General features: G+C 56.7%; 4 protein-coding genes across 4 annotated transcripts; 1 reads left to right on the top strand and 3 right to left on the bottom strand.

Annotated features, from left to right (window-relative positions):
- Positions 1-2,034: 2,034 nt before the first annotated feature.
- LOC148646491 (uncharacterized) lies at positions 2,035-7,642 on the bottom strand. The gene is made up of 3 exons (XM_088608672.1): positions 6,340-7,642; positions 3,516-5,241; positions 2,035-2,723 (listed from the first exon to the last, which is right to left on the bottom strand). The coding sequence occupies exons 1-3, from the start codon at positions 6,677-6,679 to the stop codon at positions 2,300-2,302; spliced, it is 2,490 nt and encodes an 829-aa protein (XP_088464798.1). The 5' UTR covers positions 6,680-7,642; the 3' UTR covers positions 2,035-2,299.
- A 2,017-nt stretch (positions 7,643-9,659) lies between these two features.
- Positions 9,660-13,944, top strand: LOC148646492 (forkhead box protein N2). Its single transcript, XM_088608671.1, has 5 exons — positions 9,660-9,781; positions 10,592-11,051; positions 11,864-11,973; positions 12,087-12,148; positions 12,666-13,944. Exons 2-5 carry the CDS (start codon positions 10,620-10,622, stop codon positions 13,052-13,054), a joined length of 993 nt encoding a protein of 330 aa, XP_088464797.1. The 5' UTR covers positions 9,660-9,781; positions 10,592-10,619; the 3' UTR covers positions 13,055-13,944.
- Positions 13,945-16,695: 2,751 nt separating this feature from the next.
- Positions 16,696-18,707, bottom strand: tmem223 (transmembrane protein 223). Its single transcript, XM_088608706.1, has 2 exons — positions 17,996-18,707; positions 16,696-17,287 (listed from the first exon to the last, which is right to left on the bottom strand). Exons 1-2 carry the CDS (start codon positions 18,522-18,524, stop codon positions 16,989-16,991), a joined length of 828 nt encoding a protein of 275 aa, XP_088464832.1. The 5' UTR covers positions 18,525-18,707; the 3' UTR covers positions 16,696-16,988.
- A 294-nt stretch (positions 18,708-19,001) lies between these two features.
- On the bottom strand, positions 19,002-25,004 carry yif1a (Yip1 interacting factor homolog A (S. cerevisiae)). The gene is made up of 8 exons (XM_088608705.1): positions 24,715-25,004; positions 23,243-23,472; positions 22,664-22,768; positions 21,507-21,585; positions 21,236-21,293; positions 20,989-21,144; positions 20,089-20,182; positions 19,002-20,012 (listed from the first exon to the last, which is right to left on the bottom strand). The coding sequence occupies exons 1-8, from the start codon at positions 24,740-24,742 to the stop codon at positions 19,857-19,859; spliced, it is 906 nt and encodes a 301-aa protein (XP_088464831.1). The 5' UTR covers positions 24,743-25,004; the 3' UTR covers positions 19,002-19,856.
- Between the last annotated feature and the right edge of the window lie 1,939 nt (positions 25,005-26,943).

The following is a 26,943-nucleotide window of genomic DNA, read 5'->3' on the forward strand; positions in this document are numbered from 1 at the left end:
TTCCTGAGAACCGATGTGGCGTTTTGACTGCAGTGGTAACAGTAATAATGATGAAGGGTGTCGCAGAGCGTGCAGGTACAGGGGTCACAGATGGGGTGCAGGTTTTTGGGGCTGTCACCTCCGGGGTAGAGGGGTCACAGATGGGGTGCAGGTATTTGGGGCTGTGAGTCCTGGGGTAGAGGGGTCACAGATGGGGTGCAGGTATTTGGGGCTGTGAGTCCTGGGGTAGAGGGGTCACAGATGGGGTGCAGGTATTTGGGGCTGTGAGTCCTGGGGTAGAGGGGTCACAGATGGGGTGCAGGTATTTGGGGCTGTGAGTCCTGGGGTAGAGGGATTGAAGTGGGATCAGTGATGCAGGAGAAAGAAAGAAAAACACACAGCACTCAGCCTGTCTAGATCAGACTCATCACACTTTAATCAGCATCAACAGACAGCAGCACACAGAGCCCCGAAACTGGACTTCGAGCTGGACACTGACCGCAGGCACTCAGAGCCCCGAAACTGCACTCGGAGCTGGAGACTGACCGCAGGCACTCAGAGCCCCGAAACTGCACTCGGAGCTGGAGACTGACCGCAGGCACTCAGAGCCCCGAAACTGCACTCGGAGCTGGACACTGACCGCAGGCACGCAGAGCCCCGAAACTGGACTTCGAGCTGGACACTGATCGCAGGCATGCAGAGCCCCGAAACTGGACTTCGAGCTGGAGACTGACCATAGGCACACAGAGCCCCGAAACGCCAGCAGGAGCACCCAAGAAGCACACAGCGCACTCCGCTGTCCATCAATGGGGTGCACAGCACCCCCCACTCCACACAAGGGCATCAGGTCCTGCAGAGCTGGGGCTCAGAGTCGCATCACTCCTGTCCTCGATTCCCTGCACTGGCTCCCAGAAGGTTTCCAGTCCCCAAGGTCTGTCTAGTGACATCCCAGGCCACAGTGTTGAGCACCAGAGCAGGAGAGGAGCAGGAGAGGAGCAGGAGAGGAGCAGGAGAGAAGCAGGAGGAAGCAGGAGGAAGCAGGAGAGGAGCAGGAGAGGAGCAGGAGAGGAGCAGGAGGAAGCAGGAGGAAGCAGGAGAGGAGCAGGAGAGGAGCAGGAGGAAGCAGGAGAGGAGCAGGAGAGGAGCAGGAGAGGAGCAGGAGGAAGCAGGAGAGGAGCAGGAGAGGAGCAGGAGAGGAGCAGGAGAAAGCAGGAGAGGAGCAGGAGAGGAGCAGGAGAGGAGCAGGAGAGGAGCAGGAGAGGAGCAGGAGGAAGCAGGAGAGGAGCAGGAGAGGAGCAGGAGGAAGCAGGAGGAAGCAGGAGAGGAGCAGGAGAGGAGCAGGAGAGGAGCAGGAAAGGAGCAGGAGGAAGCAGGAGAGGAGCAGGAAAGGAGCAGGAGGAAGCAGGAGAGGAGCAGGAGAGGAGTAGGAGGAAGCAGGAGGAAGCAGGAGAGGAGCAGGAGAGGAGCAGGAGGAAGCAGGAGGAAGCAGGAGAGGAGCAGGAGAGGAGCAGGAGAGGAGCAGGAGGAAGCAGGAGGAAGCAGGAGAGGAGCAGGAGAGGAGCAGGAGAGGAGCAGGAAAGGAGCAGGAGGAAGCAGGAGAGGAGCAGGAAAGGAGCAGGATGAAGCAGGAGAGGAGCAGGAGAGGAGTAGGAGGAAGCAGGAGGAAGCAGGAGAGGAGCAGGAGAGGAGCAGGAGGAAGCAGGAGAAAGCAGGAGAGGAGCAGGAGAGGAGCAGGAGAGGAGCAGGAGAGGAGCAGGAGGAAGCAGGAGAAAGCAGGAGAGGAGCAGGAGGAAGCAGGAGAGGAGCAGGAGAGGAGCAGGAGGAAGCAGGAGGAAGCAGGAGAGGAGCAGGAGAGGAGCAGGAGGAAGCAGGAGAAAGCAGGAGAGGAGCAGGAGAGGAGCAGGAGAGGAGCAGGAGAGGAGCAGGAGAGGAGCAGGAGGAAGCAGGAGAAAGCAGGAGAGGAGCAGGAGAGGAGCAGGAGAGGAGCAGGAGAGGAGCAGGAGGAAGCAGGAGAAAGCAGGAGAGGAGCAGGAGAAAGCAGGAGAGGAGCAGGAGAGGAGCAGGAGAGGAGCAGGAGGAAGCAGGAGAAAGCAGGAGAGGAGCAGGAGGAAGCAGGAGAGGAGCAGGAGAGGAGCAGAAGGAAGCAGGAGAGGAGCAGGAGAGGAGCAGGAGGAAGCAGGAGAAAGCAGGAGGGGGGACAGAGATCACACGAAGCACGAAGGCAGGGGTACGACACACCAAGCCCATGTCTGGAGTCCAGGAAAGGCTGGAGAGCTGAGGTCTCTCGGGTCCGGACTGGGGGTCCATCGTCCTGCCGGTCTCAGCGGAAAAAGTCTTTGAGGACGGCCAGGGACCCCACAGCCCCCAGGGGCTCCTCTCTGGGCCTGTCCCCCTTCCGCACCCCAGCCAGTCCCGCGCCAGAGCTGCGCTGGGAGCCCCGCCCGCGCTCCGGAGGGGGGATGGGCGAGCAGGGGTCTCCGAGTGGGGCGCCCCCACACTCCAGGGACCCCCGCCCGCTGGAGGACAGCCCCGTCTGGGAGCCGCTGGCCGCGCTGGCCGCGCCGGTCCGCGGGGGGCTGCCCAGGTTCCCCAGCGACCCCAGCCCACTGGAGCCAACGGCGGGGTCACTGCCGGACCCCTGCACCGGCCCCCCTGCCCCCGCCTGCACCCCCCTGTCCCGAGAGTGAGAGGGAGTGAGACAGTGGGAGTGACTGGGGCTGGGAGCTCTGGTGTGAGAGGGAGAGGGAGAGGGAGTGAGACCGTGGGTGTGACTGGGGCTGGGAGCTCTGGTGTGAGAGGGAGAGTGAGAGGGAGTGAGACAGTGGGAGTGACTGGGGCTGGGAGCTCTGGTGTGAGAGGGAGAGTGAGAGGGAGTGAGACAGTGGGTGTGACTGGGGCTGGGAGCTCTGGTGTGAGAGGGAGTGAGACCGTGGGTGTGACTGGGGCTGGGAGCTCTGGTGTGAGAGGGAGAGTGAGAGGGAGTGAGACAGTGGGAGTGACTGGGGCTGGGAGCTCTGGTGTGAGAGGGAGAGTGAGAGGGAGTGAGACGATGGGAGTGACTGGGGCTGGGAGCTCTGGTGTGAGAGGGAGAGTGAGAGGGAGTGAGACAGTGGGTGTGACTGGGGCTGGGAGCTCTGGTGTGAGAGGGAGAGTGAGAGGGAGTGAGACGATGGGAGTGACTGGGGCTGGGAGCTCTGGTGTGAGAGGGAGAGTGAGAGGGAGTGAGACGATGGGAGTGACTGGGGCTGGGAGCTCTGGAGTGAGAGGGAGTGAGACGATGGGAGTGACTGGGGCTGGGAGCTCTGGTGTGAGAGGGAGAGTGAGAGGGAGTGAGACAGTGGGTGTGACTGGGGCTGGGAGCTCTGGTGTGAGAGGGAGTGAGACCGTGGGTGTGACTGGGGCTGGGAGCTCTGGTGTGAGAGGGAGAGTGAGAGGGAGTGAGACAGTGGGTGTGACTGGGGGTGGGAGCTCTGGTGTGAGAGGGAGAGTGAGAGGGAGTGAGACAGTGGGTGTGACTGGGGCTGGGAGCTCTGGTGTGAGAGGGAGTGAGACCGTGGGTGTGACTGGGGCTGGGAGCTCTGGTGTGAGAGGGAGAGTGAGAGGGAGTGAGACGATGGGAGTGACTGGGGCTGGGAGCTCTGGTGTGAGAGGGAGAGTGAGAGGGAGTGAGACGATGGGAGTGACTGGGGCTGGGAGCTCTGGTGTGAGAGGGAGAGTGAGAGGGAGTGAGACGATGGGAGTGACTGGGGCTGGGAGCTCTGGTGTGAGAGGGAGAGTGAGAGGGAGTGAGACAGTGGGTGTAACTGGGGCTGGGAGCTCTGGTGTGAGAGGGAGAGTGAGAGGGAGTGAGACCGTGGGTGTGACTGGGGCTGGGAGCTCTGGTGTGAGAGGGAGAGTGAGAGGGAGTGAGACGATGGGAGTGACTGGGGCTGGGAGCTCTGGTGTGAGAGGGAGAGTGAGAGGGAGTGAGACAGTGGGTGTGACTGGGGCTGGGAGCTCTGGTGTGAGAGGGAGAGTGAGAGGGAGTGAGACCGTGGGTGTGACTGGGGCTGGGAGCTCTGGTGTGAGAGGGAGAGTGAGAGGGAGTTAGACGATGGGAGTGACTGGGGCTGGGAGCTCTGGTGTGAGAGTGAAAGTGGTTTCCATGCCGACCTTGACCACAGTAGCTGTCGCCGTGGAGACAGTCCCGCCGGGCGCTGTGGGGTCTCCCCTGCCCGTAGCCCCGGCAGGTCTCGGCCAGTTTGCTGTGCATGACGGCCAGGGACCCCAGGCTGTCCAGCAGGCTGCCCACTCGCTCCCCCTGCGGAGAGCAGGACGCCCCCCTGCTGGGGCTGTGCCCTCTCTGCGCCGCTGCCCCCTGGGGGGCGCTGCCAGCGTCCGTCTCTGCTCGCTCCCGGTCCCCCCCGCCCTCCTCCTGCTCCCCCGCTCTAGGCACGCCCTCACCCGCCTCGGCGCCCCCCCAGGCCAGCCGGCGGCGCCTGCCCCCCAGCGTGGGGGAGGGGGGGGCGGCCAGGAAGTCGCGGATGGCGCTCGTCTCCAGGGAGACGCGGCGGGCGTCCGTCTCGCTGTCGAACACCGCCTCCGTGTCCATGGAGACCTCGCTGGCGGCCGGCGGGGGCGGGGCGCGGGGGCGGGCACGCCGGCCGGGGGGCGGGGCCGGGGCGGCGGGCAGGCCGGGGGGGCGGCGGGCGCGGGCGCGGGGGGCCGCGGGGCGGCGCCGGGCGGGGCAGCCGGCCCGCTCCAGCAGCCAGGTGAGCAGCTCCTTGATGAGGATGGAGATGACGTTGAAGAGCGAGTAGGTGCAGCACACGCCCAGCAGGATGCAGGCGAAGTTGCCCAGGCCGTACAGGGGCGGCTGTGACCCCAGGGGCGCCCCGCGCTGCCCGCTCACCAGGTCCCCGAAGCCGATGGTGCTGAAGGCGACGAAGCAGAAGTACAGGGCGTCTCCGTAGCTCCAGCCCTCGGCCGCGCTGTACAGGCAGGAGGCCCCCAGCGACACCGCCCCCGCCGCGGCCCCCAGGATGCCCATCACCGTGTAGACGGAGGGCTTCCACCCCCCCGGCGGCGAGCCCCCCGTCTCGGGGTACACGCCGCGCCGCCGCAGCCTCGCGCCGCGGACCCCCTGCAGCACGACGGCCAGCAGCGTGACAGCGCGCTCCAGGAACAGGTTGAGGAAGAGGAGGGTGCCCGCGCAGCCCAGCAGGCCGTAGAAGACGAGGAAGACTTTGCCTGTCACAGTCGCCGGGGTGGTCATTCCAAACCCTGGGGACACAGAGCGAAGACAGAAGGGTCACCCTGTACCCCAGCAGTCCAGTCTGGGTCACCCTGTACCCCTACAGTCCAGTCTGGGTCACACTGTAACCCTCCAGTCCAGAGATCACTGTCCAGTCTGGGTCACACTGTACCCCTACAGTCCAGTCTGGGTCACACTGTACCTCTACAGTCCAGTCTGGGTCACACTGTACCCCTACAGTCCAGTCTGGGTCACACTGTACCTCTACAGTCCAGTCTGGGTCACACTGTACCTCTACAGTCCAGTCTGGGTCACACTGTACCCCTACAGTCCAGAGATCACTGGTCCAGTCTGGGTCACACTGTACCCCTACAGTCCAGTCTGGGTCACACTGTACCCCTACAGTCCAGAGATCAGTGGTCCAGTCTGGGTCACACTGTACCCCTACAGTCCAGTCTGGGTCACACTGTACCCCAACAGTCCAGAGATCACTGTCCAGTCTGGGTCACACTGTACCCCTACAGTCCAGTCTGGGTCACACTGTACCCCTACAGTCCAGTCTGGGTCTCACTGTACCCCTACAGTCCAGAGATCACTGTCCAGTCTGGGTCACACTGTACCCCTACAGTCCAGTCTGGGTCACACTGTACCCCTACAGTCCAGAGATCACTGTCCAGTCTGGGTCACACTGTACCCCTACAGTCCAGTCTGGGTCACACTGTACCCTTACAGTCCAGAGATCAGTGGTCCAGTCTGGGTCACACTGTAACCCTACAGTCCAGAGATCACTGTCCAGTCTGGGTCACACTGTACCCCTACAGTCCAGTCTGGGTCACACTGTACCCCTACAGTCCAGAGATCACTGTCCAGTCTGGGTCACACTGTACCCCTACAGTCCAGTCTGGGTCACACTGTACCCCTACAGTCCAGAGATCACTGTCCAGTCTGGGTCACACTGTACCCCAACAGTCCAGTCTGGGTCACCCTGTACCCCTACAGTCCAGTCTGGGTCACACTGTACCCCTACAGTCCACAGATCACTGTCCAGTCTGGGTCACACTGTACCCCTACAGTCCAGTCTGGGACCCTCACTACGGACGCTACGGTCACCCCCAGGTCCAGCTCACCGATGGTGGACACCACTGTCCCCACGAAGCAGAGGGCCCCGGCGAAGTCCCAGCGCGGCCGCAGGGCGTCCGTCCTCACGCCGGCCGCCATGGCCAGCTCGTACTGGCGCAGGAGGCGGCGGGCGTCCTCGGCGCGCACGCGGTGGCGGCGGGAGAAGGCGTCCAGCGTGGCGTTCCAGAAGCGCTGGCTGCGCAGCTCCGCCGGCCGCTCCAGCGCGGAGAAGACCGCGGCGCCCAGCAGCAGGTACAGCGCCAGCAGCGCCCCCAGCAGGAGGAAGCGGGCGGAGTCCTCGCCCGGGCGCAGCCTGCACACGCCACCGCGGGGCGGCCAGGAGGGCATGGCCGGACCGGGCCGGGCCGGGCCGGGCCGGGCCGGAGCCAGCCGAGCTCGTCTAGGATGCACCGAAGCGGGCCGGACTGGACCGGACCGGGCTGAGGTCGGGCTGTACTGGACTGAGCCGAGCTACTTCAGACTGCACTGAACCGGGCTTAGACAGAGCCGGACTGGACCGGACCGGACTGGGCTTCACTGAGTTTTGCCACTCCCGAGTGCATTGGACTGTTCTGAGCTTGGCTGACCTGCATTGTGCTGCACTGAGCTGGGCCGAGCTGGACCTGGTACTCTTTGCTCATTTAGACGCGCCACGCTCCCCCCTCAGCTCTGAGCCTCCGCTGTCTCTCCCTCATGCTCACTCCTCCTGCTGGCGGTCTCTTCTTACAGCGCCCTCCCTCCCCTCCTGCCCGTCTGCAGCCTGGCCCCTCTCCTCCTCCCTGGACCCCCCTGTTCACCCTGCGCCCCCTCTCGCCCTCCCCCCCACATCATCGCTCTTAGCACAGGAAGTCCAATGCTGGAGCGGCTCGTTCCCAGCAGTCTGTCATGCACGGTCTCCTGACCCCGCCCTCCCTCTGTCCCGCCCCGACTCCGCCCTCTCTCTCGCCTCGCCCTCCCCTAGCTCCGCCCTCGCTCTCGCCCCGCCCCCTCCTGTTTATTATCGTGCACGCTCTCCTGGCCCCGCCCTCCTCTGCCCCATGTCGTGGTGGTGTTGCACCGGAGATGATTTTCACGAACACGCCTGAAAATCAGGGAGTACTCTCACTGACCCAGTTCAGGAGTATTCTGGAGTCTTCTCACTAACATAAGCGAGTATTGGGGAGTATTTTCACTAACATGAGCAAGTATTAGAGAGTATTCTCACGAACACGAGCGAGTATAAGGGAGTATTCTCACTAACGCAAGCGAGTATTAAGGAGTAATATCACTAACGCAAGCGAGTATTAGGGAGTATTCTCACTAACGCGAGTGAGTATTAAGGAGTATTCTTACTAAAGCGAGCGAGTATTAAGGAGTAATTTCACTAACGCAAGCGAGTATTAGGGAGTATTCTCACTAACGCGTGCGAGTATTAGGGAGTATTTTCACTAACGCGCGCGAGTATTAGGGAGTATTCTCACTAACACTCGCAAGTATTAGGGAGAATTCTCAATAACGTGCAAGAGTATTAGGGAGTATTCTCATTAACGCGAGCGAGTATTAGGGAGTATTCTCACTAACACGTGCGAGTATTAGGGAGTATTCTCAATAACGCAAGCAAGTATTAGGTAGTATTCTCACTAATGCACGAGTATTAGGGAGTATTCTCACTAACGCGAGCGAGTATTAGGGAGTATTCTCACTAACGCGCGCGACTGTTAGGGAGTATTCTCACTAATGCGAGCGAGTATTAGGGAGTATTCTCACTGACGCCACCTCTGAGCCATTATCCGGGTCGTGTGTCCTGCCTCCGATCCAAGGTGTCAGAAACACAGAGATTCCCTCTGCTCCTCCCGGAATCTTCCAGAAAAATAACAGGGACTGATCTTTTCCGTGTGCGCGTTTTTCCACCTCTCCTTAGGCTGAGGCTGAGGTAACCACGGCAACAGCATCAGCACCACGGACACAGAGAGGCAGAGGAGTGAGGGACAGAGAGAGAGGAGTGAGAGAGAGAGAATGAGTGAAGGAGAAATGAGTGAGAGACAGGAGTAAGGAGGAGAGAGAGAACGGAAGGAAAGGATTCTTCACCCAAGGTACTGGGGCGAGACAGGGCTGCAGTCTGAGCCCAACACTGTTCAATATCTCTATCAGTGGGTTAGCAGGAGTGTTGGAGCAGTCTCACACTGCAAGACACGGATGACCTGGTCCTGCTGTCGCCCACAGAACAGGGGGGTCCCCTCACAGACCAGGAGTACACTCAATGGGACAAACACCCCACAGAAACTCTGCACATGGAGATCTGTAGAAACATCCTCCGTGTGCAGAGAAAAACATCTAACAACGGGTGCAGGGCCGAAAAGGCCAGTACCCACTATTGATGAACATACAGAAAAGAGTATTAAAGTATTGGCTACACCTAAAAAACAGTGACCAAAACGCCTTCCACAAGGCCCTGCTGAGTCAAGAGCTGAGCCCAAAACAGAGCCCCCTGAGCCAGCTGGTCCTGAGGCTCACTGACCTGAGCCACACCGACACTAACCAGCCTCAGGACAGCACTGCTAGAGCACCACAACCCAGACTCAACCACATCACAGCACAGATCAAACAGCAATATCTCACACGCTGGGACACACACACACAAACACAGCATAAACTGGAATGCAACAGAACCCTAAACAGACAATACACACTAGCTGAATATTTGACCAAGTTAAGAAACAGCAAAATGAAACAGACCCTGACGAAGTACAGGCTCAGTGACCACAGCCTGTGTGATCTCCTGTCTCTCAGTAAAGCTCCATGTGTCTGTATGTAACTGTATTATGGTGTGTCTATATTGTAAATATCTGTAGATTTTATGTTCATTGTATCTGCTTTGGCAACACCGATGTATTCACTGGTGGTCCAACGGAGCGTCTTGAACTGGAAATTGAATTGAACGAGTGAAGCAGAGAGACGGGGGAGATCTGCCGGTGAGATTGAAGGACTTCTACACCGGACCCGGCGGACTGCGGTCACTCTCTCCTGCCTCTCGCCGCCCGAGTGAGCTTTAACACGGCGGAGTTGATCATTTCCCGGCGCCGGGGTTAAATATCCAACCCGGGTTTGACTATGGCGAGGGGGGGGGGGCTCCGCGCGGCGGTGTCCCGACATTCCGAATCTGCAGAATTCCCGTTCTTCGGTGCACGTGCGTCGGATCGCGACAAAGCGCACGAGACGAGAGGAAGGAGAGCGTGAGACCCGGACAGCCCACGAGCCCCACCAGCCCACCAGCCCCACGGAATCCGCCGCCGCTGTGTCTTTAAATGAGGCCCCGTGGGAGGCTCGCAGAGCGTCCTTTGGTTCCCAAGGAAACGGAGGGGAGGGGGGGGCACATTTTCCTTCTGTGACATAAAAGCAGGGCAAGTTTCCCCCGGCAGCGCGCGGAGCGGCTCCGGGTCCCGGACTTCGGCTTGGACGGCGCTGACCCGGGTGAGCACTGCGGGCCGGTCCTGTTCGGGCCGGTTCTGGCGGGAGGAGGGAGCGGGTAGCGAGGTCGGGAGGAGGGAGAGGAAAGTCGACACGCTCACGCCATCTTCCCCCGCGCGCCTGCCGCCGTGCAGGGCTCTCTCGCACGTGCGGCGGGGGGGTGGGCTTGGGGTACCGGGACCCCGACTTCGCCCAGTCTGTGGGGCAGTGACGCTCCGGGAAAAGGCTCCAGTTCGCGGCGATGAGACTCCGGCTTCGCGCAACGCGAGCGTCTCCGCCGGGGGGGTGTCGGCTCGGGGGGGCAGGTCCGTGTCGCTCAGGACGTCCGAGCCGGGCCGCCACGCAGAGCTCGGTCCCGGGGCCGCGGAGACCTGTAACCGGCCGCGAAGAGGGAGATTGACTGACCAGCGTCGGTAAAGTTCGGTCTCCTGCCGGGGGCGCTCTAGGGCAGCACAGGCTAACTGGTGTCCTGTAGTTTACTGTACTGTAGAGTCACTGGGTTTATTGGTGTCCTATAGTAAATAGAATATAGTTACTCCTCTGTTCTTATGTCCTTATCTGCTACACCCAGTAAACTACAGGACACCAGTAAGCCCATTGTGACTCTATAGTACAGTAAACTACAGGACACCAGTAAGCCCAGTGATTCTACAAAACAGTACACTACAGGACACCAGTAAACCCAGTGACTCTACGATACAGTACACTACAGGACACCAGTACAGCCCAGTGAGATTCAGACACCCCCTGGAGACCCCAGACACCCCAGGAGCCCAGGCCCTGACAGTGTGCCCCCTCTTCCTCTCTCGGCAGCCCCAGCTCGAGCCCCACAGGGACAGAGATGGAGCCCGCAGACGCCTGTCTCTGCCCAGCGCCTGCACTACGGCCCCTCCCCGCCGCTGCCCCCCCGGCAGCCTGGCGGGAGCCCGGCTCAGGCGAGCTCGGCCTCCAGGGCTGCGCAGACGAGGACCTGACCTGCCTGAGCTGGCTGCACCAGAGCACAGACCTCCTGCACGAGCTCCGGCTGGGGGAGACCCAGCCCCCCCAGAGCCCCCCCAGCCCCCCCGCCAAGCCCCCCTACTCCTTCAGCAGCCTGATCTTCATGGCCATCGAGGGCTCTCCCCACAAGCAGCTGCCCGTGAAGGAGATCTACCAGTGGATCCTGTCCTCCTTCCCCTACTACAGGCTGGCTCCCGCTGGCTGGAAGAACTCCGTCCGGCACAACCTGTCGCTCAGCAAGTGCTTCCTGCGTGTCGGCCGGGAGCAGGGCAGGGTGGGCAGAGTGTGTGTGTGTGTGTCTGTCTCAGTGTGTGTGTGTCTGTCTGAGTGTGTGTGTGTGTCTCAGTGTGTGTGTGTGTGTGTGTGTGTCTCAGTGTGTCTCAGTGTGTGTGTGTGTGTGAGTGTGTCTGTCTCAGTGTGTGTGTGTGTCTGTCTCAGTGTGTCTCTCAGTGCATGTGTGTCTCAGTGTGTATGTGTGTCTGTCTGAGTGTGTGTGTATGTGTCTGTCTCATTGTGTCTGTGTGTCTGTCTCAGTGTGTCTCAGTGTGTATGTGTGTCTTCAGTGTGTGTGTGCTCCACAGTGTGTGTCTCAGTGTGTGTGTTGTGTGTGTGTGTGTGTCTGTCTCAGTGTGTCTCAGTGTGTAAGTGTGTCTGTCTCAGTGTGTGTGTGTGTGTGTGTGTGTGTGTGTCTCAGTGTGTCTCAGTGTGTGTGTGTGTCTGTCTCAGTGTGTCTCAGTGTGTAAGTGTGTCTGTCTCGGTGTGTGTGTGTGTGTCTCAGTGTGTCTCTCAGTGCATGTGTGTCTTCAGTGTGTGTGTGCTCCACAGTGTGTGTCTCAGTGTGTGTGTGTGTCTCAGTATGTGTGTGCTCCACAGTGTGTGTCTGTCTCAGTATGTGTGTCTGTCTCAGTGTGTCTTCAGTGTGTGTGTTTCCCAGTATGTATGTTTAACAGTGTGTTTTTCTGAGTGGGACAGTGTATGTAATTCAGGGTGTGTGTTTCACTGTGTGTGTAATTCAGGGTGTGTGTTTCACAGCATGTGTACTTCATCGTGTGTGTTATTCAGTGTGTGTGTAACTGTGTTTTTCAGAGTGTGGGAAAGGGCTCTCTCTGGTCTGTGGCACCTGAATACAGATCTGTGCTCCTGGAGGCCCTAAGAAAGACGAACAGCCTGAACACAGTTCACACCCTGCCAGGACTGTGAGTATCTGCCTGAACACTGTCTATACAACAATTAATGATATCGTAGTTTATTAACACAGCTATCAAGCTATTAATGTTCTGATTAATTCTGGTGCTGTTTGTGTGTACAGGTCAGAGGTCACTGTCTCAGGGGAAACTGTGGTTTGTGGTGCTGAACGTGTCGAGTACAATGGTGAGAGTCTGTCTGTTAATGTACTGTAGTGTCCTGTAGTGTCAGTGTGTCTGTACTAACCCCTCTCTCTTAGTGCAGTGTTCATGTACTGGAGTGTCCAGTCAGTGTGTGTATGAACCCCTCTCTCTCTCAGTGCAGTGTTCATGTACTGGAGTGTCCAGTCAGTGTCTGTATTAACCTCTCTCTCTCAGTGCAGTGTTAATGTACTGGAGTGTCTGTTTTAATGCCTCTCTTACATGAAACGTGTTGTGAAACATTTGAACTTCATTGTGATAAAAAGATTTGCAATAAGTAACGAATCTTTTTCATGCATAAGATTTTTAGCCTTGACGACACAGTGGTTAGCAACGCTGGGTTCAATTCCGGACCTGGCGGGCTGTGTGTGTGGAGTTTGCATGTTCTCCGTTGCTTGCCGCGCGCGATAGGCTCCGGCCCCCCGGTGACGCTGAACTGGATGGAGATGAAGAGGAAGGAAAAAGGGTGGATTTTTAACCCGTCTCTCATTTCTCTCTCCCAGAGCCCCTGTCCCCCTCACTCCCCCTCTCCCCCGCTCCTGTCCTGCTGGGTGACCCCGGCCCCTGGGAGACGAGCCCCGTGCCCTCTGACCCCAGCGAGGACCACAACTACAGCATCTACCAGCTGGCGACCAGCCTGGCCGGGGGCGTGGCCCTGCAGCTGGAGGTGGGCGTGGAGGAGGAGCTGGTTGCCATGGAGGCGATGGAGCTGGGCGTGGCCGAGAAGGACCCCCTGGCGGACAGCGGGTATATAGAGTACCACGAGTACCTGGTTCTGCCAGGAGAGCCGGGCCTGGACCTGGAGACTGTGGAGATCCTGCAGCTGGACCAGGAGCTGCAGGAGGCGGCCGGGTCTCTGCTCAACCTGGCAGGGGGCGGGTACTCTCACTGAGGGACTGACTGACCGGGCAGTGGACATACTGACCCACACACTAACTCACTGACCAGTCAGTGGACACACTGACCCACACTGCCTGACTGCCCAGCCAGTGGACATACTGACTCACACTAACTCATTGACCAGTCAGTGGACACACTGACCCATACTGCCTGAAACAGAGGCCAGAGGATATACTGATCCACACTGCCTGACTGTCCAGCCAGAGGACACACTGACCAACACTGCCTGACTGTCCAGCCAGTGGACATACTGACACACACACTAACTCCCTGACCAGTCAGTGGACACACTGACCCATACTGCCTGAAACAGAGGCCAGAGGATATACTGATCCACACTGCCTGACTGTCCAGCCAGTGGACACTCTGACTCACACTGACTGGAACACTGCCTGACTGTCCAGCCAGTGGACATACTGACTCACACTGACTCACTGACCAGCCAGTGGACATACTGACTCACAGTGACTGGTACATGCCTGACTGACTGACCAGCGGGGACAATGACCCACACTGCTGGACTGACCAGCCAGTGTATGCACACACTGCCTGAGAGGCTGATGGACAGACACAGGGACTGACGGACTGACTGACTGTTCGCGGCAGTCTCATGCTGGATATATAAAAAGCAATATCTCTTCCAGTCCTTCTGCTCGGGGCTCAGAACCACAGAGGACAGGGAATAACAGTTCAAGGGCTCCACCTAGTGGCCACACTGCCAAACAGCACTTTGAGTTCAAAATGGGAGGGCAGGATGTCACTATTTCACAAGACAATTGTGAAATTTCTGCACTGGTCTGTATTTGTACATTTACTATGGAGACCAGTGTCTCTAGATTTTGTTCCAAGCTGAGCAGCTGATTAAACCTGGAAGTATTACAACTGTGCTGTTAATTAATTAATTGGACCTGTGGGAGAGTGTGCAGAGTCTGATTCTTGCTGTAGACTCAAACCTCCCTCTCCTGTCCTGGGACCAACCAGCAGCACCTGACCAGTTGCTTGAACATTTGTGTCATTCTTCTAATGCAACCACATGTCCCTTCACTATCTACACTGACACACTGATCTCCTTCACTGTGTACTTCAGTATCTACACTGACACACTGATCTCCCTCACTGTGTACTTCAGTATCTACACTGACACACTGATCTCCTTCACTGTGTACTTCAGTATCTACACTGACACACTGATCTCCTTCACTGTGTACTTCTGTATCTACACTGACACACTGATCTCCCTCACTGTGTACTTCAGTATCTATACTGACACACCGATCTCCTTCACTGTGTACTTCAGTATCTACACTGACACACTGATCTCCTTCACTGTGTACTTCAGTATCTACACTGACACACTGATCTCCTTCACTGTGTACTTCACTATCTACACTGACACACTGATCTCCCACACTGTGTACTTCAGTATCTACACTGACACACTGATCTCCTTCACTGTGTACTTCAGTATCTACACTGACACACTGATCTCCTTCACTGTGTACTTCACTATCTACACTGACACACTGATCTCCCACACTGTGTACTTCTGTATCTACACTGACACACTGATCTCCCTCACTGTGTACTTCAGTATCTACACTGACACACTGATCTCCTTCACTGTGTACTTCTGTATCTACACTGACACACTGATCTCCCACACTGTGTACTTCAGTATCTATACTGACACACCGATCTCCTTCACTGTGTACTTCAGTATCTACACTGACACACCGATCTCCTTCACTGTACTTCAGTATCTACACTGACACACTGATCTCCCTCACTGTGTACTTCAGTATCTACACTGACACACTGATCTCCCTCACTGTGTACTTCAGTATCTACACTGACACACTGATCTCCTTCACTGTGTACTTCACTATCTACACTGACACACTGATCTCCCACACTGTGTACTTCAGTATCTACACTGACACACCGATCTCCTTCACTGTACTTCAGTATCTACACTGACACACTGATCTCCCTCACTGTGTACTTCAGTATCTACACTGACACACTGATCTCCTTCACTGTGTACTTCAGTATCTACACTGACACACTGATCTCCCTCACTGTGTACTTCAGTATCTACACTGACACACTGATCTCCTTCACTGTGTACTTCTGTATCTACACTGACACACTGATCTCCCACACTGTGTACTTCAGTATCTATACTGACACACCGATCTCCTTCACTGTGTACTTCAGTATCTACACTGACACACCGATCTCCTTCACTGTACTTCAGTATCTACACTGACACACTGATCTCCCTCACTGTGTACTTCACTATCTACACTGACACACTGATCTCCCACACTGTGTACTTCAGTATCTACACTGACACACTGATCTCCCACACTGTGTACTTCAGTATCTACACTGACACACTGATCTCCCACACTGTGTACTTCAGTATCTACACTGACACACTGATCTCCCTCACTGTGTACTTCAGTATCTACACTGACACAACGATCTCCCTCACTGTGTACTTCTGTATCTACACTGACACACTGATCTCCCTCACTGTGTACTTCAGTATCTACACTGACCTCCTTCACTGTGTACTTCACTATCTACACTGACACACTGATCTCCCTCACTGTGTACTTCAGTATCTACACTGACACACTGATCTCCCTCACTGTGTACTTCAGTATCTATACTGACACACCGATCTCCTTCACTGTACTTCAGTATCTACACTGACACACTGATCTCCCTCACTGTGTACTTCTGTATCTACACTGACACACTGATCTCCCTCACTGTGTACTTCAGTATCTACACTGATCTCCCTCACTGTGTACTTCAGTATCTATACTGACACACCGATCTCCTTCACTGTACTTCAGTATCTACACTGACACACCGATCTCCTTCACTGTGTACTTCTGTATCTACACTGACACACCGATCTCCTTCACTGTGTACTTCTGTATCTACACTGACACACTGATCTCCCTCACTGTGTACTTCAGTATCTACACTGACACACTGATCTCCCTCACTGTGTACTTCAGTATCTATACTGACACACCGATCTCCTTCACTGTACTTCAGTATCTACACTGACACACCGATCTCCTTCACTGTACTTCAGTATCTACACTGACACACTGATCTCCCTCACTGTGTACTTCAGTATCTACACTGACACACTGATCTCCTTCACTGTGTACTTCACTATCTACACTGACACACTGATCTCCCTCACTGTGTACTTCAGTATCTACACCGACACACTGATCTCCCTCACTGTGTACTTCAGTATCTACACTGACACACTGATCTCCTTCACTGTGTACTTCACTATCTACACTGACACACTGATCTCCCTAACTGTGTACTTCAGTATCTACACTGACACACTGATCTCCCTCACTGTGTACTTCAGTATCTACACTGACACACTGATCTCCCTCACTGTGTACTTCAGTATCTACACTGACACACTGATCTCCTTCATTGTGTACTTCAGTTTCTACACTGACACACCGACACCAGGAAAATCCAGGCAGGAGCACATCCTGTACACTGTGCTGGGGCAGAGATGGGACACTGGGGACCCCACAGGGTGACAGTGAGGGCTCCGGCCTGGTGAGAAGAAGAGACACTATGTCTGTGAATCAGGCTTTTATTGACGGAGAACGAGAGAGAGACAGACACAAGGAGAGGGCAGCTCAGCCAGCTCAGAGTGGGATTGCCGAGGAACAGAGTTTGACAATGAAGATGTCAGTTCAGGAACACGCCTGTTGGTCTTACTGACTAGCGTCCCGTTCCAGAGATCCTCAGGCGCGTTTTCTTGTCCTCTGAATCCCATATGACACACACTGCGCTGGGGGGTGACCTTTGACCTTTGCTAGGCTCTCCGGGAACAGTGTTCTGAGGCAGTAGGGAGATTTGGGGGTCCCTCAGAAAGGACGGTACGCCCCCACGGTGACATCGAAGAGCCGGGGGTTGGGCAAGCGCCCCTGTTTGTCCAGCAGGTAGTAGAGGGAGTGACCTTTGACCCGGAAGGGGATGTGCACGGGCGCTCCTGTGCGGTGCGCGACACAGGAGATGTGACGCAGGGGAACGGTGAGGCCACGCCCCCTGGCCACGCCGAGCAGGGAGTGCGTGAAGATGACCACTTCCTGTCCCCCCCGGCACAGAACCAGCCTTCGCACGGAGCGCCGGGAGAACAGCACCCCTCCAGCCAGGATCAGGCAGCCTGAGAGAGAGGAGACAGGCAGACCACCAGTCACTGCACACAGCCCAGGAACTGGACCATCCAACCGCAGGCCTGTCCAGACCACAGGTCACTGCACACAGCCCAGGAACTGGACCGTCCACCCGCAGGCCTGTCCAGACCACCGGTCACTGCACACAGCCCAGGAACTGGACCGTCCACCCGCAGGCCTGTCCAGACCACCGGTCACTGCACACAGCCCAGGAACTGGACCGTCCACCCGCAGGCCTGTCCAGACCACCAGTCACTGCACACAGCCCAGGAGCTGGACCGTCCACCTGCAGGCCTGTCCAGACACTGTTACTGTACACAGGACAGGAGCTATATTGTCCACCTGACCTGCAGGCCTGTCCAGACAATATCACTGCACACAGGACAGGAACTGGACTGTCCACCTGCAGGCCTGTCCAGACAACGTTACTGCATACAGGACAGGAACTGGACCGTCCACCTGCAGGCCTGTCCAGACCACCGGTCATTGCACACAGGACAGGAACTGGACTGTCCACCTGCAGGCCTGTCCAGACACTGTTACTGTACACAGGACAGGAACTGTATTGTCCACCTGACCTGCAGGGCTGCCCAGACAATATCACTGCACACAGTCCAGGAACTGGCCTGTCCAGACACTGTTACTGCACACAGGACAGGAACTGGACTGTCCACCTGCAGGCCTGTCCACGCTCTTACCCAGGGTCAGGCAGGATCCGGTGAAGCCGTACCGCCACTTGTCCGAGCCCAGGTTGAGCGACACGCCGCCGAGTTTGGGCAGGTTCCGCGCCTCCTCCCCCACGATCACGGCGTCGCGGAGCCCCGTGTCCCGCAGGCTGGTGAAGGCGAAGTGGGCCAGGTACGTCCAGAACACGAACTGGCCGGCGCAGAACAGGCCCATAAGGCGGAAAAAGCCGGTCCGCTCGTGCTCGAAAAGCAGCACGTCTTTGGGCACGTTAGTGGACACGATGCCCCGGGCGGGCTGGGCCAGCGAGCCGCCGCCACCACCCGTCCTGCTGAAGCGAGAAAGGGTTCTTCGCTTCGCCCCGAAGGCCTGGTCCAGCCCGGACCTGAGCGCCAGCAGGCCGGAGACCCAGCCGGACCGAGCCGTGCCCGCACTGCACTGCCGTGTTACACCCGGGCCAAACCGACAGAGAGGTCCCAGCTCGAAACCCTGCAAGAGGCGGTACCGCCCGCACAGGCTGTGCAACACCAACCGAAAGCTCATTTTCGGGAAGCTCAACCTTGTGGGTTTTCATTCAGTCCACCTGCGGTTCGGTGTGGGAGGAGGTGACTGCGGGTCCAGAACTCGTCACGCTTGGACCACAGCTTCACAACCCGGAGCGGTTTGCCAAGGGCGCAGCCATTTCTCGCCCGACTACGGGTCCCGGCGAGGCTCAAAGCTCAGGCGCTCGAAACTGTATAAAGCGGAAGCGACTGGAGCATTCGAACTACGGGTCCCGGAGAGGCTCAAACCGCAAACACTCGAAGCTGTAAATGCAAGATCTTTGGATCCATTAGCTGTTAGCGAGTAGTCGAGCCCGACAGAACCAATGGCTCTGGATCAGGAGGTACTGGAGAAGCAGGCAGACTGGTCTCCCGCTGGCCCGCGGGCCGTCAGAGCCTCGCCTGGCTTCGAACCTGTGTCCTGCCCGTACATACACACACTTCAACAGCAAGAAGGAAGACGACAGCAGGCGCCAGACACCCAGTATCTGCTTTTATTGAACAGCACAAGACAAAAACTGGACAGGACAGCCAAGCCTGCAGGTCCGGCTCGCTCCCCCTCAGTAGGGCCGGTGACTTCACCCACTAGCCTAGCGGGTCCGAACGCACACTGTCGCACGCCTGCCCCCTCCCAGGCCCGACACAGGCGGGGGGACGCGCTGGGCACTCCGGGACCGGGACTGAGACTCTTCTCACCGCTGTGGGCCCGGCCCGGCCCAGTCCAGTCCAGTCCAGTCCCGTCCGCTTGGCCTCCCTGTTGTCCAGTAGCGGTCAAATTCACCCCGAGTGGACAGACTCAACCGCAGCTCTGCACTGGACACGCAGGTGCACCAGGCCCAGGGGCTCTTCTCACAGACACGCGTCACTCCCCCTCGAACCCGGATCCTCCGCACACAGTCTGCCCCCCTCCCCCCACCCCCTCGAACCCTGATCTTCTGTACACAGTCTGAGTGTGAAGAGTCTTCGCTCCTCATCGCTGTCAATCAGGGCAACACCTTGAAAAGTCTTGTGGTTTCAGCAGGAGTCAAGATCCCACTGTGTGTGCGCAGTGTGTGTGTGCAGTGTGTGTGTGCTGTGTGTGTGTGCTGTGTGTGTGTGCTGTGTGTGTGTGCTGTGTGTGTGTGCTGTGGTCAGTGACGACGCAGTGAGGGTGTGTAACAGGGTGGGGGTACACAGTAACTAACCTCTTCATGACGCTACGACCCCCAGTTCAGTCAACCCCCCCAGAAGAAAAGAAGACTGTGTCTGGTGTTCAAATGCGTGCGAGTTTTGTGTTTGTGTGAGTGTGTGTGTGTGTGTAGAGGGTTGTTAGGTTCCAGCCACACCGACTCCTTCATCTGATGAGGTGAAAGGTCAGCCAGTAAATGATGATTGGCTGGAAGGCGGCAGTTGCCACGGTGATGTACATGCGGAGGCGGTTCCTGGAGTTGTGTCCGCCCATCCCGTCTGCTGAGACCGAGGAAAGGATCTTCATCCGCAGGGAGCGCACCTGAGGGGGACAAAGACTCAGGGAGCGCACCTAAGAGGAGACACACACCCCCCCGGCACTGACCCCCGTTACTCACGATGAAGTACATCAGTGCGCAGGAGGACCAGGCCAGAGCCACATAGTAGCCATCACTGCCAAAGAGCAGCCCACAGAGTACAGTGAGGATCATCCTGAGAGAGAGAGAGAGAGAGGGGGGTTTATACAGACACACTGAGAGAGAGAGGGGTTCATACAGACACTGAGAGAGAGAGGGGTTCATACAGACACACTGACTGGACACTCCAGTACATTAACACTCACTGAGAGAGAGAGGGGTTCATACAGACACACTGACTGGACACTCCAGTACATTAACACTGCACTGAGAGAGAGGGGTTCATACAGACACACTGACTGGACACTCCAGTACATTAACACTCACTGAGAGAGAGAGGGGTTCATACAGACACACTGACTGGACACTCCAGTATATTAACACTGCACTGAGAGAGAGAGGGGTTCATACAGACACACTGACTGGACACTCCAGTACATGAACACTGCACTGAGAGAAAGAGGGGTTCATACAGACACACTGACTGGACACTCCAGTACATTAACACTCACTGAGAGAGAGAGGGGTTCATACAGACACTGACTGGACACTCCAGTACATTAACACTGCACTGAGAGAGAGAGGGGTTCATACAGACACACTGACTGGACACTCCAGTATATTAACACTGCACTGAGAGAGAGAGGGGTTCATACAGACACACTGACTGGACACTCCAGTACATGAACACTGCACTGAGAGAAAGAGGGGTTCATACAGACACACTGACTGGACACTCCAGTACATTAACACTCACTGAGAGAGAGAGGGGTTCATACAGACACTGACTGGACACTCCAGTACATTAACACTCACTGAGAGAGAGAGAGGGGTTCATACAGACACACTGCACTGAGAGAGAGGGCTGCAGTCCAGACTCACCCCACATATTTGTAGCCGCAGTACGCCAGCAGGTCGAAGGTGGTGAGGTCGGAGTGCACGGTGACCAGGTACAGGCTGAGCAGCAGGGCCAGAACCTCGATGATGATCCAGACCAGCGCGGTGCTGGCGCACAGACCCAGCACCTCCGGGGAGAACCTGCGGGACAGGGCCAGCAGGGAGTGACCCACAGGGTCCGATCAGGCCGGGACGGAGCCGGGGGGGGTGGGTTACCGGCGGCTGGACTCACCTCTGCTGGATGCCCAGGGCCATGCCCGCCAGCAGGATGTAGGTGATGAAGGCCATGGCTGCAGAGAGGGAGAGGAGAGAGAGTGTTCACTCACTGCATCCCTGCTGAGGGTCAGCCTGGCCTGAGAGACGTCATTTTACCCCATTTTACTCCAGAGACGAGACCAGACAGACAGACGGACAGAGGGAGACTGGGAGACTCACTCACTGGGGCTCCACAGACCAGGAGGGCAGACAGACAGGCAGAGAGACTGGGAGACTGGGAGACTCACTGGGGATGTAGAGGTCGGGGGCGTTGACATCATGCCGGGGGGTCATGGGGGAGTCCCGGTGATACCTCACCTCCCAGTCCTGCAAAAATAAAATTAACTCAATTAATTTATTCATACTTTTAATCAGATCTTGAAAACTCCTATCCACAGTCCACCAGACCAGGCAAACAACACTGGAAATAAGATGATCACGAATAATGCAGGGAGCAAACCCTGGAAAACCTGGAGCGGATCAGACTGCTGCGCACTGGGAGTCTGACTGACAGCACTGTCACACCTGGAGCGGATCAGACTGCTGCACACTGGGAGTCTGACAGCACTGTCACACCTGGAGCGGATCAGACTGCTGCACACTGGGAGTCTGACTGACAGCACTGTCACACCTGGAGCGGATCAGACTGCTGCGCAATGGGAGTCTGACAGCACTGTCACACCTGGAGCGGATCAGACTGCTGCACACTGGGAGTCTGACAGCACTGTCACACCTGGAGCGGATCAGACTGCTGCACACTGGGAGTCTGACAGCACTGTTACACCTGGAGCGGATCAGACTGCTGCGCACTGGGAGTCTGACTGACAGCACTGTCACACCTGGAGCGGATCAGACTGCTGCACACTGGGAGTCTGACTGACAGCACTGTCACACCTGGAGCGGATCAGACTGCTGCACACTGGGAGTCTGACAGCACTGTCACACCTGGAGCGGATCAGACTGCTGCGCACTGGGAGTCTGACTGACAGCACTGTCACACCTGGAGCGGATCAGACTGCTGCGCACTGGGAGTCTGACAGCACTGTCACACCTGGAGCGGATCAGACTGCTGCGCACTGGGAGTCTGACAGCACTGTCACACCTGGAGCGGATCAGACTGCTGTGCACTGGGAGTCTGACAGCACTGTCACACCTGGAGCGGATCAGACTGCTGCGCACTGGGAGTCTGACTGACAGCACTGTCACACCTGGAGCGGATCAGACTGCTGCGCACTGGGAGTCTGACTGACAGCACTGTCACACCTGGAGCGGATCAGACTGCTGCGCACTGGGAGTCTGACAGCACCGTCACACCTGGAGCGGATCAGACTGCTGCGCACTGGGAGTCTGACTGACAGCACTGTCACACCTGGAGCGGATCAGACTGCTGCACACTGGGAGTCACCTGGTGGGTGTAGGGGAACATCAGAAGCAGCAGTTTCTTCATCACATACTTCGTATCGACAGCGAAGAAATACTTCAGCTTGTTGATCGACATGAACCTGTGGATCTGGGGGGACGAAGAGGAGGGGAATTAAAGACAAATTAAACATCAACCTTGGACTCATCAGTAAAGACAACACTGTTGTCCCTCTCCTCTCCTGACAGTGAGCACAAGCCATCATGGCCACCCTGCTTGGTAGTTAGTAATTAATTCATCCCTGGCCCTGGATCACACACACCATGACCCTGCCCTGCTGTAGACACCCCCCCCCGGCTCCACCCCAGAACAGACACACCCCTCCTGGCTCAGCCCTGTAGCAGACACACATCCCTGGCTCCACCCCAGAAGAGACACGCCCCTCCTGGCTCCACCCCAGAACAGACACGCCCCCTCCTGGCTCCACCCCACAACAGACACGCCCCTCCTGGCCCCACCCTGGAGCAGACACGCCCCCCTGGCCCCGCCCTGGATCAGACACGCCCCCTCCCCGGAGCAGACACGCCCCCCTGACCCCGCCCCGGAGCAGACACGCCCCCTCACCTCCTTGTTCACGATGTCTTTCCCCTGCGCGGCGATCGAGGAGCCGTACATCACCGCGGCGCTGGCCACCGGCTCCGACAGCAGGCTGTTCACGTTGAAGCCGGCGCCCATGTCGTACCCGGGCCCGCTGTACACACCCCCACCCTGCGGGGGCGCCCCGGAGCTGGTGTCGTCAAACAGCTGGGCGTCGCCCATCCCCGGTGCCACCACCCGGCCCCGCAGCTTCGAACCTGCGACACGGAGCGGAGGGAGGAAAGAGAAACACATGAGAGAGAGAGAGAGAGAGAGAGAGAGCTGCACACTGCCTCACACACAGACACGCAGAGCTACACACTGCCTCACACACACTCGCAGAGCTACACACTGCCTCACACACACAGAGAGAGAGAGAGAGCTGCACACTGCCTCACACACAGACATGCAGAGCTACACACTCCCTCACACACAGAGAGAGAGAGAGAGAGCTGCACACTGCCTCACACACACAGACATGCAGAGCTACACACTGCCTCACACACACAGAGAGAGAGAGAGAGCTGCACACTGCCTCACACACAGACATGCAGAGCTACACACTCCCTCACACACAGAGAGAGAGAGAGAGAGCTGCACACTGCCTCACACACACAGACATGCAGAGCTACACACTGCCTCACACACACAGAGAGAGAGAGCTGCACACTGCCTCGCACACACAGACATGCAGAGCTACACACTGCCTCACACACACAGAGAGAGAGAGAGAGCTGCACACTGCCTCACACACACAGAGAGAGAGAGAGAGCTGCACACTGCCTCACACACAGACATGCAGAGCTACACACTCCCTCACACACACAATCGCAGAGCTACACACTGCCTCACACACACAGACATGCAGAGCTACATACACCCTTCCAGACACTCACAGAGACAGTCACACACTCTCACACAGAAACACACAGCTACACACTGTCTCACACACACAGAGCTACATACACCCTTACAGACACACACACACTCTCACACAGAAACACACAGCTACACACTGTCTCACACACACAGAGCTACATACACCCTTACAGACACACACACACTCTCACACAGAAACACACAGCTACACACTGTCTCACACACACAGAGCTACATACACCCTTACAGACACACACACACTCTCACACAGAAACACACAGCTACACACTGTCTCACACACACAGAGCTACATACACCCTTACAGACACTCTCTCACTCACAGAGACACTCACACAGAAACACACAGACACGCACTGTCTCACACACACAGAGCTACATACACCCTTACAGACACTCTCACACTACCTCACACACACACACACACAGAGCTACATACACCCTTACACTCACACACTCTCACACAGAAACACACAGACACGCACTCCTTCACTCATACTCGCAGAGCGACAGGAGGCGCTCGGCAAGAAACAGCGAGAGGCCATTAAACTTCATGCACTCACTCTGTCGGTATCCGTGGTGCGATTCCATATCCGGAGTCGGAATAATTAATATTTATATCACTTATCAAAGCTGCACCTCCGCCTGGCGCAACAGCATACGGTTCTGTACGATCAGAAAACTAGTTGCGGCTAAACTCCGCTCTGTCTTTCACCTGCAGATAAAACCGGCTTGTGAAGGGTCTAAATCTGGAGAAAAGAAAGACTCATTTCTGTCGCAAACTTAGGGCACCCCGACACCACAGCGGACATTCCGCCAAGCTGGACACTTCAGAGCGCCCGCCCTCTCCGAAAGCCCATTTGCCGACCACGTCTGCATACGTGCCAGCGTGGCGCACCAGCGAAAGCCTATTTGTTCACATAAGTGCCACTCAACATGTTCTGCGTGCTGATTGGCTGTCACGGCAGTCGTTTTTCCCCACGGAGCGCAGGCCCATGCCGTGTTACGGGGGCGGGATTACTGTCATGAAATTAGTCCATTGGATGAACTAGATGTCCCTCAAGAAGCTCTTCGCCCACGATTGGTTCGAAATTAGTCCCGTACCCGAAAATGTGTTTTCTAATTGGCTAAGAGCGAAAGCACGTCATTTCAGGCTTGATCGCGATTGGATGTTTTACTTTTATTTTTTTATATACTGTATATATTTTGGAAACCACAGCGGCTCCTCTGGGAAGTTTAGCGGGTTGGGTTGCGCGGCGGGATCCGGTCCAGACGTGTCTGGGTGAAGAAGCCAAGGTGTCGGCTTGAACAATACGGCCGCTCTTTCTGCACGAAGTAACCTCTTTTTAGTTTCTGGTTGTCTCCTCTGATTCACAGCTCACCGCCAGTTCTGAAATCTGATGGTTGGCGGTGAGTTTAAGGATTCTGAACACTTCTGTCAGGTCGCCTTGTAGTCTGCTCTGTTCAAGACTAAAGAGACTCAGTTCCTCCAGCCTGTCAGTGTGGGACACTCCCTCCAGACTAAAGAGACTCAGTTCCTCCAGCCTGTCAGTGTGGGACACTCCCTCCAGACTAAAGAGACCCAGTTCCTCCAGTCTGTCAGTGTGGGACACTCCCTTCAGACTAAAGAGACCCAGTTCCTCCAGCCTGTCAGTGTGGGACACTCCCTCCAGACTAAAGAGACTCAGTTCCTCCAGTCTGTCAGTGTGGGACACTCCCTTCAGACTAAAGAGACCCAGTTCCTCCAGCCTGTCAGTGTGGGACACTCCCTCCAGACTAAAGAGACTCAGTTCCTCCAGCCTGTCAGTGTGGGACACTCCCTCCAGACTAAAGAGACTCAGTTCCTCCAGCCTGTCAGTGTGGGACACTCCCTCCAGACTAAAGAGACTCAGTTCCTGCAGACTAAAGACACTCAGTTCCTCCAGTCTGTCAGTGTGTGACACTCCCTCCAGACTTCATCTCTTGGTGGACTTTTAAATCTAATGACGTATGTCTCACAGTGGACCTGCAACTTTCAGTGATTCCCAGCCAGTCTTAAAGATGCCTGTTCTTACTTGGAAACGTCTTTTTGCTGTTTGAAAGGCGCAGTATCGCACGTCCACCACGAGGTGGAGACAAAACACCACTTGTCAATGTCGAGCGGCGCAGGGGTCCCCCTGGTGGTCAGAGCGGGGGGCTTCAAGAGACGGCCTCAGCTGAACTCTGCTGTGGGAAACCGGCGAACAGTCACTCGGGGGCTCTTTCAGAGAACACTTTGTGAAATAAAGGTTTCATAATGTCGTGGTGTTCTTCTGAGAATTAAAACCGGAAGGACTGTATGTTAGATCAGGGGTCTTGAACCTGGATCCCGGAGTGCTGTGTTGGAGTCACTCTTACTGAGCGAATGCCTAATGAATTGAAAGAGTAGATGGATTCCTGTGTTCCAGCAGTAGAGCCCCAGTCCTTCAGGGCTTACAGGCACAGGGTCAGGGTCAGAAATTATCTCTAAATCGCCTGATCTAACAAATCACCTTCATTGGTGATGAGATAACTGTCAGCCAGGGGCAGGCAAGAGGTCAGTCCAGGCAAGAGGTCAGTCCAGGCAAGAGGTCAGTCCAGGCAGGGGTCAGTCCAGACAGGTATCAGTCCAGACAGGGGTCAGTCCAGACAGGTATCAGTCCAGTCAGGTGTCAGTCCAGACAGGTGTCAGTCCAGACAGGGGTCAGTCCAGACAGGGGTCAGTCCAGGCAGGTATCAGTCCAGACAGGTGTCAGTCCAGACAGGGGTCAGTCCAGACAGGGGTCAGTCCAGAC

The sequence above is a fragment of the Lepisosteus platostomus genome, chromosome 16 (assembly GCF_059453375.1).
Source record: "Lepisosteus platostomus isolate fLepPlt1 chromosome 16, fLepPlt1.hap1, whole genome shotgun sequence".
Classification (NCBI taxonomy): domain Eukaryota; kingdom Metazoa; phylum Chordata; class Actinopteri; order Semionotiformes; family Lepisosteidae; genus Lepisosteus; species Lepisosteus platostomus.